This window comes from Mustela nigripes, chromosome 2 (assembly GCF_022355385.1).
Source record: "Mustela nigripes isolate SB6536 chromosome 2, MUSNIG.SB6536, whole genome shotgun sequence".
NCBI lineage: Eukaryota > Metazoa > Chordata > Mammalia > Carnivora > Mustelidae > Mustela > Mustela nigripes.
In genome coordinates, this window is record NC_081558.1 from 12068879 (window position 1) to 12079653 (window position 10775).

The 10775-nt window shown below is 59.8% G+C and overlaps 1 protein-coding gene across 6 annotated transcripts in view; it reads right to left on the minus strand.

The window, feature by feature from the left end:
- Positions 1-330: 330 nt before the first annotated feature.
- Positions 331-10775, minus strand: part of WIZ (WIZ zinc finger) — a 25104-nt gene continuing 14659 nt past the window's right edge. For 3 of the 6 annotated variants that reach the window (XM_059389269.1, XM_059389273.1, XM_059389274.1), the window contains 8 exons: positions 9314-9484; positions 7909-8412; positions 6424-6822; positions 5280-5828; positions 3651-4178; positions 3029-3448; positions 2554-2749; positions 331-1517 (listed from right to left, as the gene is read on the minus strand). In XM_059389269.1, coding sequence (XP_059245252.1) covers positions 1358-1517; positions 2554-2749; positions 3029-3448; positions 3651-4178; positions 5280-5828; positions 6424-6822; positions 7909-8412; positions 9314-9484 — 2927 coding nt within the window. In that variant the 3' untranslated portion in view covers positions 331-1357. The remainder of the gene's footprint in view (positions 1518-2553; positions 2750-3028; positions 3449-3650; positions 4179-5279; positions 5829-6423; positions 6823-7908; positions 8413-9313; positions 9485-10775) is intronic. The other 3 variants (XM_059389270.1, XM_059389271.1, XM_059389272.1) reach the window with 3 other exon arrangements.

A 10775-nucleotide genomic window follows, 5' to 3' on the forward strand; every position in this document is an offset into this window, starting at 1 on the left:
CCTTGTGAGAGCCCTTCTAGCTTCATCACTTCATCCTGGCTCCCTTCCTAGACCAGCTGCCCAGAGTCTTGGTTCCTCTCCTCTGCTCGCAGGAGCCACTTCGCCAGCCAGCCAGCCAGCCAGCCAGCCAGAGCCCCCCACCAACCATGCCATTGAGAGCCAACAGCTGGGAACTTGGGCTCATCCCCAGCTGGGTCTGGTCAGCTTGGCAGCCAACAGGAAAATCCAGGGCCTCCGGGGGCTCTGGGAGGAGGTGGCTCGATCCCAGCCCCGGCTGCCAGACGATGCCAGCCTGTCCACTCGACAGAAAAACACACGCTGGCCGCCTGCCCCGGGGTGTTTCCAGAAGAGAAATTTAATCTAATTTACATACTTCTAGGTACATCGATAACCAAAATGTGGCCACTGAAAAAAGTTAAAAGGTCAATCAGCTCCCGGTCTCTAGCTGGCCCAGGATTGCAAAATAAAAAGATCCACGTTCCTTATTCTCTACACAAAACGCGTTTTTAAAAAAGTGAAAGGTCTAGGGAGCTATACATAGAAAGCAACAGTGAAAAGAGGGAGGGGAGTGGGGGTGGGGGGAGGAAAGTCCCATCCCCACCCCCTCCTGGGCCCCGGAGTCCCCCAAGGCTCTGGGGGGGCCTTGACATGGCAGGAGGCAGCTGTCAGCTCTGAGCTCTTCCAGGCTGGGAAGGCCCCTCTGGGGGGTGGCCAATAAGGATTTCCGTGGCATCATGGGCTCAGTGGGGGGCTCCCAGGCCCCAGCAGGCCCTCAGAGGGAGCGTGCCTTCCCCTGAGCAAGCACCGTGGCATGATGTGGTCGTTTGACTCAGGAACTGGGGGGCTGGGGCAGATCCCGGGTCTCACGAGGTGCGTGCGTGCGTATGTGTATGTGTGTGCCTGTGTGTGTGTGTCTATGTGCGTGTATGTGTGTGTGCATGTGTGAGAGGATATTCACAGGGGCAGGAGGGAACCAAGACAGGGGTCTTTGGGGTCTTTGCAAATGGCCACGGAGGGCAAACATAGCCCTGCCTGGCTGCTAGATGCAGGGGAGCGCTGGCCTTCCTCCCCTTGACCAGAGCAGCTGCCACCTGACCTGGCCTCTCCCCCTGCTGGACCAGGTGGGCATGGGCTGAAGGAAGATGCGCTGTGTGTGGCCCCAGAGCCCTCGGGCTGGCTGGGGGAAGGGCCGCTAGCTGGCTCCTGGCGCCCCGGCTGTAGTGTGCCCGGCCCCTAAGGGGAACCGGTTTGAGGTTTTGGCTTGCTCCTTTGGAAACGGAAAAGAAAGAGGGAGGAAAGGGTGGAAGAAACGGAGGAGAAAGAGGTGGCACGAGAGGGAATTTGGAATGCTTTTGTGTTAGGGCGCCTCTGCCGCCGCTGTCTGTGCCTGCGGGGCCCGGGGCTCCTCAGGCGGGGGGTCCGCTTTGGAGAAATTCATCTCCAGGATGTGCCGCTGTAAGTGTCGCACCCACTCCTCCTGGATAGAGAGGGGCCCCTGGAATTCCACCTCGCAGAACCTGTGTGGAGGGACAGAGAAAGAGAGAGGAGTGGCCGCTGCCATGAGGAGGCAGATGCGTAGCCCTGCCCACGTCCCTGAGCATCCGGCACACCTACCACTACTCAGTGTGGAGAGAGCCAGCCCAGGATTTCAGGGAAGAGGACCCCGAAGCCAGATGTTTCCTCAGGGACAGTTACCTGTATCCATCCCAGGATCAAGGTAAGGTCCCCTAATGACCCCCACCTCTATGTTCAGGGCAGTCTGCTGGCTCTGATGCTGGGGAAGTACATTGGGCTTCCCAAGTCCCTCCACCATCTGACTGAATCATAGGATCTGAGAGGGGAGAGAGCCCAGAGAGGCAGACCCTACCCCGGCAGGCTCCAGGACAGAAGGACAGCAGCTGCGGAGAAGGGGTCAGGCACTAACTCGCACCCACCCTGCTCATGCACCCAACTCACCAACTCCCTGTGCCCTGAGGTCCCAAGGGAGGCCTCACTGAACAGGGGCCCAGGACCTGAGCTCGTGGCTCCAAAGACTTGGGTTCAAATCTTACTTCTGACTTGACCTATGTGGCCTGAGGCAGCCCATCTGAAGTCTCAGACCCAGTTTCCTGGCCTCAGATGTACACCTGGACTTCGGTAAAAATGAACTAAGACCTATATTTTCCTGAATCAGGCAAACACTCGTTGAGTGCTTACCACATGTCAGACATAGTTCGAGTGCTCTATAAATATTCAGGTTTTTAAATCCTCACAGCAAATCTGTTACCAACCTCACTTTATAGGTGGGAATACTGAGGCAGGGAGTGGGAAGCTCTTGCTCAAGGTCACTTTGCTGCTAAGTGTCAGAGCCAGCACTAGAACCCTAAGGGTCCCAGCATGATGCTCCGAGGTGTTGCTGTCTGCTGAGAAGTCCCTGGCCTGGCTCCAGCCACACTCTACGCCAATCCATGAGGCTACATCTCCTGACCCCCACCAACCCCTGTCTTGTTCAGAGGCTCTTTCTCCCCCAAGTGGAGAGGTCTTTCTCCCCCATCACCCCAGGGGGCTGCATACCTGCACTTGAGGGTGTAGATGTTGCCAACAAATTTGACCAGTGATGTCTGGGGGGGCCGGGGTACCAGGGAGGGGACCGGCCGGACCCGGGGCGGAGGCTGCCGCACCTCTTCCAGCTTCTGCTGTAGATCATTGGCCTCTTCTCCCCCCCGGACTGCAGAGGCGTCTGGAGGCCGGGCTTGTCGGCGCTCAAATTCTGAGGTGGGGAAAGGTGAAGAGGAGGACAGGAGATAAGCCAGAGGGCAGGACTCCTGGGAAAGTTCCTGCCTTTAGCAAGCAAGGGGCAGAGGCTGTGGGCAACTCTAAGACAGGACAGCTGGTGACTGGATGTTGCCTGGGCCTTGGGACAGGTGGGACAGTGCCCAGATGGGAGAATAGGAGAGCAACTGGGGAAGTGACTAAGGGCATATGTGCACAGTGGAGAACCCCGGGGACAGGTGCCCTCCCCCAAAACCCCCCTCCCACCAGCACTCACTGTTGATGTTCTGCCGCTGGTGCTCCTCGGCCTTCACAGTGCCTGGCGGGCTGGCTGCCAGAGGCCGCTCACCACTGTCGGCTGCCCGGCCAGCCTCAGGCCCTGGCTCACCCCCAGCACTGCGGCCCACCACAGCCAGGCCCCCGGGTGCCAGCCCTAGGGGCGGCCGCTTGTCGCTGTCACGGCCGTGGCCGGCGCTGCGGAATTTCTTGGTGAAGGGGCGGCCGCCCTGGATGTAGCTGCGGTAGGCCCCCACCTTCTGGGGCCGGTGCTTGATCCACTCGCTCAGTGTCTCAATGGGTGAGCCGTTCACACACCACTCGGTCACGCCAAATTGCCGCAGGTGCGCCCGCGCGTGGCTGGCCAGGGCCTTGCGGTTTTCGAAGTAAAGGCCACACAGCTCACAGCAGGCCTCAGTGGCTGCAGGCAGAGGGGGTGCTGCTGAGTCCCAGCCCAAAGGGAACAAGAGTACCCAGAAGGCCCTGCCCAGGTCAGGAGTCAGTCCCGCCTCCCACTGGGGCCTTGCCATGGGCCCCTGCTGGGGGTCAGTGTGTGCGTGGCACTGCCAGGCCCTGCAGGCCCCAGCAGACGCCCTCCCAGGACCCTGCCACCCACTGCTTACAGGAGTGGGAGGTCTTCTCGTGGAGGGTCTTTGCCTTGAAGGGCAGTTCGGTCTGGATGTAGGTCTTGGCCTTGACCTCTGCTGGGAGGAGGCGGTCCTCCTGCAGGGGCCGCTTGGCTGCCACTGAGCCCAGGTAGCCAGTGGCTGTGGGCTTGGCACCAGTGATGGGCGCCAGGCTGAGCTCTCGAGGAACCTGGGCCGGCCCAGCTCCTGGTTTGCCTGGGCGGCCAGCCATTGGCGCCAGTGGCAGAGGGGCCTGCATAGGCCCAGGAGCAGCTGTGGGAGGCCCATCCTCAGCCAAGGCAGGGGCCAGGTCTCCGGCTGGTGGCTCTTTCTTGATGAGGCACGGTTTGGACTTCTTCTTGAGGATCTCTCGCAGCGTGTCGATAGGCGAACCGTTGACAGACCACTCAGTCACGCCCATCTGCCGCAGGTGGGAGCGCGCGTGGCTTGACAGGCCCTTGCGGTTCTCGAAGAACTCACCACAGAACTCACAGCGGATGTCACGAACAGGCTCTGCCCGGGACGCTGCAGGGGATCCAGGGTGGAGGGAGGGGGAGGAGAAGGAGGCGGCTGCTGCGGCGGGAAGCCTCCAAGCTCAAGGCTAATGTTAAGTGCCTGGCTGTCCCGTCCATGCAGCCCCGACCCCAATGACCCACTCCCTTATTCGCTTTCAGGGGCCCTTGTGCACATTCAGCCCTTCTGCTTGCTCTGTCACCTCAAATGCTAGCTGGCTTCAAGAGGATTCCCTTGACATCGAGAAGCAGTGAGAAGCAAGCTCGATCCTGGGCTCAGACACCAGCTTGGCTGTGAACCCCTATGTTACACTGGGCAAACCACTTCCCCTCTGAGCCTGTTTCCTCCTCTACAAAATGCAGATGGAAACCTCCACCTGGAGGGAGCAGCTCCAAGCATGTGGCACACAGCTGGTATGAAATACACCGGAGCACTGAAGCAGAGGCCTGGGCCATCCTCACCTGGTCAGCACACGACTCAGCCAACTTGAGCAGAAAGAACAGTGACAGGGACAGTATGACTACCGACTGGTATACACATGGCTTCGTTTAACCAGGCATCGTACTAAGTGATTTACATCCCTTTGGAACTATACAGAGCTCAGACCATGCGTATCTTCACTCTCCAGAAAGAGGAAACTCACCGAAGGTCACACATCGCTGGAGTGGAAGAGCTGAACACTTAACTTAAACCTGGCTCCAAAATGTCAAACACTTAGTGACCGGGAATGTCAGAAAGATGTGCACCTGCCCAATTCCAGTCCTTATACTCCTGCCTGTGGTAGACATCACTAATTGATCCCTGCAATCTTTCTCCCTAGAAATCTGGCTGGTAGACACTACTGATTGATTAACGATGGCCCAAGAGGTAAAATCTTTTGGGCATCATTGAATGGCACAGTTCTGCCTCCCCAGTGTGGATGGGTAATCAAGAAGCAGCTCAGCTGGGAGGTCTGCATAGCAAGAATGCACAGCTAAGCCTTGTTCTCTGGACCTGTGTAACCTCCCTTCTGTTTCTACTCAGGGTGCTCTGGGTACCCATGAAGTGTGCGTGGGGGGCGGAGGGAGACCCCTCTACCTATTCTCACTGCCCTGCCCCCGGGGTCACACTTACACAGGTTCAGGGGGGCCATGTCTTCCCGTGGTGCCGCCCAGGGACCCTCGGATGGGTGTGGCTCCCCATGAAGGGCCCCTGGCAGCATCTCCCGTTTGATCTCCACCCGCATTTGTTCAGGCTTCAGCTTCTTGGGCAGGGAGGGTGCGGCCAGGCCTGGGAACATCTTCCGGGCCGTGGGAGGAGAGGCAGTTGGTGAGTGGCCCAGGGGGCTGCCTGGTGGCGGTGGCAACTTCTTGGCCAGGGGTGAGAGGTGAAGGTCTGCAGGGCTGCGGGTTTCCAGCGAGCTACCGGGACCTCCGCTGCCCACCACCTTAGCCAGGGCTTTCGGGCTCGGCCCTGGAGGGTTAGGGGGGCCGCCAGGCCGGGACTGGGTCCGTCTCTTGAGGATCTCCCGTAGTGTGTCAATGGGTGAGCCGTTGACATACCACTCGGTCACACCCATCTGCCGCAGGTGCGAGCGCGCGTGACTTGATAGGCCCTTGCGGTTCTCGAAGAACTCACCACAGAACTCACAGCGGATGTCTCGAGCTGGCTCTGGGCCCGAGGCTGCAGCAGGAAAAAGGAGTAATTAGCATCATGGGCAACATTAGCATTCTTGTCTGTGGGTCTCCTGGTCGGCTGGGCATGGGCAGCGGCATGCCCACAGGCTGGGGTGGTGGTGGAGGGCAGGTGCAAGCGAGGGAACTAAGGAGTGGGGCGGGGGTCAGACACTCAGCAGGAGCGAGGGGAGGCTCCAGAGAGCACATGTGCCCTCGGTCCTCGCAGAGGATGGAACCAAGACTCCACAGCTCTGCGGGTCCTGGGTCCCGACAAGGATCGGGGTAAGTGGGCAGGAAGTAGTAGCCTAAGTGCCAAATACCATCCAGACCAGGGGCAACCATGGACACTTTCCACACCAAAAGGCAGCACCCCACCCTTGGCCTTTATTCTCAGGGAAGGTCACAGTCATGGAGGTCAAAGGCCAAGAGAGAGGGCCTAGCAGCCAACTGCCAACAAGATCTCTGGGCAGAACCAGCCCACTGCCAAGGGCCCCTGTCTACTCCCTGCCCCAGCAGGAAAGGAGTAGGGAGGGGGCTGCGACCCCCCCGGGAGGGGCTCCAGGGCCCGCAGGGAGGAGGGAGCGGCTGAAGCGAGAACCTACAGAGGTTGAGAGGAGACGGCTCCACATCAGAGGCCCAGAAAATGCCGGCGGCTGCGGCGGCCGAGAGGTCCTGCTTCCCCCAGGGGCTGGCCGTACCCGCGGCCTTCAGCTTGGCCTTCTTGGCCGGCGGTGGGGGGGGGAGCAAGGAGAGGGCCGCAGAGGTAGGAGGAGGCCGCCCCAGCTGGGCCAGGGTGCCGCGCCCGGGTGGGAGGCGGATCTGGACGCCGTCCCTCCTGATGAGCCCGTGGAGCACGTCTATGGGGGATCCCTTGGCGTCCGGGTCGCTGACGCCCAGGTGGCGCAGGTGGGCGCGGGCGTGGCTGGACAGGCCCTTGCGGGTCTCAAACCAGGCACCGCACAGCTGGCAGTCCAGCTCTCTGCCCCCGTCACTATCTAAAGCTGCGGAGACAAAACACAGGGGGGGGTTCACGGCCGCCACCTTGGCCGGCCCTGGGGGACTGAGGCAAGAAGACCTGCTATGATTCAAGGCTGCCCAGGCCATTTGGGGATCAAGACTTGTGCCGCAGACTTATTTTACGAGGTTTTGGGAAACAGAAAGTCCTGTTCTCTGCCTAGCCCTTTCGTATCAAGGTGAGTGTGGAGAGCTTAAGGATATGGGGTGGAGAGGTGGTGGCCAAATTCCAGTGGCACAATCTGATGCTCCCAGGCACTCTTCCCTGGGACCCTGGCTGTGGGAGCTGTGGGAATGCAAAGCAGGGACCTCGCCCAGTTGCTGAGCATCATACAGCCAAAGGCAGAGCTGCTCAGGGCCTTGCTCCTGAAAACACAGCAGACAATGGAAGCAGCTTCATGGGAACATGAGATGCCAACTGGGTCTCCCTGTTGGGCAGGGGGCCAGACCCTGGGCTCAGCCCAGGCTAACACCCACAAATGTGTGGGAAGGCCTGACTTCCTAAGGGATACCATGCTAAACCTGCTCACTGCACCAGGGAGGGAGGGGGGCGGTTCTTCCTAAACCCCTCTTTGTCATGCCCACAGGCAGCCCAGGAGGTATGGCTCCACCCATGGGCACAGTAGAGGTGCCTCTGCAGAGAGTGCCAAGAAGATGTGAACACAGGGCCAACTACAGGCCCCCCCCCCCCCCCCGTCAGGTGGGCCACCACCTGCCTGCCTGGAGGGCCCAAGATGCCCCTCTGGGGAAGTCAGGCCCACAGGAGTTCTGATTACCTTCACTGCCCCAACCCTCGGGCTCAGAGAAGGCCAAGAGTGCCCCTAAGTGGTGAGGATGACCCTGGCGGGCTCAGCAGCCACAACCAGACCTCCAGGGGGAACAATAGCACAGTATAGTGGGAGGCAGATGATAATATGCTGCATGGCCAGCCCAACAGGAGACACAGTGCTCTGACCAATATTCTGACCCAGCAGACCCAGGACAGAGGAGCTGCAGTTCCCACTGGCCCCACCCTGGGCTCTGCAGCCCTCCCGGTGCCAGGACCTCCCTCAGCTCCCGGGACCCGCACTCACTGAGGTTCAGGGGCCCATCGTCCTCAGACTGGGGCCACTGTGCCTTTGGGGAGGCTGGCCGGGGGCTCAGGGACAGCTGGGGGCTCTTGTCCTCAGGATTCTTGGGGGTAGGGGAGCCCGCCAGGGCCAGTGGTGCCTTCTTGAGGAGTGGGGAGCTGGGTGGATGGGCCAAGCCCTTGGTCGAGAAGCCAGGAGGTGACTTGATGGCCTTGTTGACAGCCGGGGCATCCAAGGGCTTGGCCAAGGCAAGCAGGCCAGGCCGAGGGGCCCCAGCGACCACCTCCTTCGGTGAGTTGGACTTCTTAGACAGGCCTGGGGGCAGCCCGAGGGGTGTGTCAGGCAGGCCCTTCTGCTTCACAAGCTCGTAGAGGAGGTCAATGGGGGCTCCGCTGCTCTCCGACTCGGCCACCCCCAGCTGCCGCAGGTGGGAGCGTGCGTGGCTGGACAGGCCCTTTCGTGTCTCAAAGCAGGCACCGCAGACCTCGCAGGTAGTCAGGCTCTGGGCTGGAGGGGGAGATGGAGGCCAAGAGAGCTGGCTGTGAGGCCCCTTGAACCCTGCCCTCCCCACTTCTCCTCCTCCCAGGACTCTACTCACCCAGGCTCCCTGCAAGCCCCTTTGATCCTTAAAATGACCCTAATAAGGCAGGAATCAGCCTGTCCAGTTTGCAAGTAAGGAAACTGAGTCTCAGAGAAGGAAGAGTTATGCCCAAGAGCACACAGCAGGAAGCAGAGCCCTTCTGTGGTCCAGCCAATAGAATACTTTTCGGATATCCAACACACCAGGGTGTCCTGGCAACAGGTGTTCACAAAAACACTGACCTGCCAGTCACACGCTTCCTAGAGCTGTCTTAACCAGCCTTTGCAGCTCAACTCATGCCCCAAACACGGGGTTGGAAGGCCCAGCCACAGTCGCTGTGGTGCCCTCCACCCTTTTCTGCAGAGCCCTTATCACTGCCTGTCTCTTTCTCTGTCTCCCTGCTCCCCAATTTCAATGACTCCAAGGACAAGTACCAGATCTGTTCTGCTCTCTCACATCCCTGGAGTCCAACACAGGGCCTGTCAATTACTCAATAATGATCTCAGTATCAACATACAGACAAGACAGTATCACACAGAAGATCACGTGGCTAATGAGGGCTGAAGTCAGCAAATGAATTAGGTCTGAGTGTGAGCTCTTGAAAACCATTCTTTTCCCCTGGTTGCCCCTCCCCCGCCCAGTGAGGGTACACCTCAAGGCCATGCTCGATCAGGGCATCAGAAGCTGGACAGAAGAAAACCAGCTGTCTCCTTAGTGCCTTGGGGTGAAGAGAAAGCTGTTGACCTCACACTAACTCTAGGCTCAAGAGTTCCCTTTGAGTCTGACCAGCCTGGCCAGCACCCCCTCCTTGCCACCTGGGTCACTCACCCTTGAGATCTGGCAACTCCTGCTTGCTGCCATGAGGAACCTCTGCAGCCACTTTGCTACTCAGCCGATTGGCCACCTGCTCCAAGGGCCCAGGGACAGGCAGGCTCTTCTTGGGGAGCGGGGGGGAGCCCAAGTCCATGGCCACCATTGTGTTTTCCTCAGAACCCAGGCCTGTGAGGTTAGGAAGACAAGCTCAGCTCGGACTGGGTGTGAGCTGTCTACCCCCATAAGGACTGAGAGTGGGGGCACAGAGCCTTCTTCCTCATCCTTAGCATCTGCTCTCATCGTGGGAGGCAACTCACCCTATGAGAGCAGAGGCTCCATCCAAACCCCCAGCACCAGGATGTCAAGGCTGCACATGGACAGCACGGACCAGAAGCAGCTTCCACCCATTAGACACACACTGGTTGGGACAGTTACTCCCATCCTAGCTCTGACAAAATTCTCTGGGCAGAGCTTGTGCAGGGGAGCATGTCAGTCTTGGGAGCAGGTAGGTGGCAGTCAGAAGGGGAATCCAGTAAGAGAAGGCCAAAGTCAGAGGACAGATAAGCAATGCAGAGACGAGGCTCCACAGGACTTGTGGAGAACCTCCACCAGACAAGACAGCTGGAGCTACAGGAAGAAGTTGGGGCTCCGCAGTAGTCTGCTTCTCACAAGCTGAGCCCTAAGTGGGGTAAGTGAGAACTGGGAGCCTGAATCAGCAGGGTTCTGAATGGAGACAAGAAGAGTGGTAATCACAGAACTTTGTAGGAAGTTTCGGAGGCATCTGTTAGGTCAGGAAGCTTCCCTGAAAGAGGTGTGTATGAGAAAAGGGAGTCGAAGTTATGTTCTCATGGTCTAATTTCGCAGAGAAGTGGTCCTGAGTGGCCTGCTGAGCCCCAGGTTTAGCGTTCAGGGTACGGAGACAGCTCTGAGGCTCGAGAAACTGTGTGTTAGTTGGGGCTTTGGAGTCATTCAGCGCTAAGAGCAGGAAGCCGTGCAGGTCCTCTGCTCAGTTTGAGTCTTACGGAGGCAACAAGAAGACAGGCGGGGGTGAGGGGCACCGGGGCCCGGGACACCGAGGACTTTGTCAAAGTGGCCGGGTGGAGTGGGCGCGTCTGTCAGATGCTGTAGGGACCGTATCTGAAGTGACTTGGAGTGGGTTCCGCGCCGGAGGGACCGCGACTGTGTTGAGGAAAGCTCCCGGGGCTCCAAGGGGAGCAGGGAACATCTGTCAGACGGGGTGAGGGTCCCACGGAGCAGCCGCGAAGAGTGTTTCTGAAGCCCGGGACCCTGTGAGCTGCGACAGGAGGCCCGGGGCCCGCACGACTGGAGGGCCTGGGTGGGGGGGGGGGGGGGGGGGGGGCCCCGGAGACTGGACGGCGGGCGTCCGGGGCGGCGGCAGGGGGCGGGCGGAATGCCGACTTTGCCCTCCCCGCACCCTCCCCGGCGCGGGCTCTTACCCGGCGCGGGCGCCGGCCCG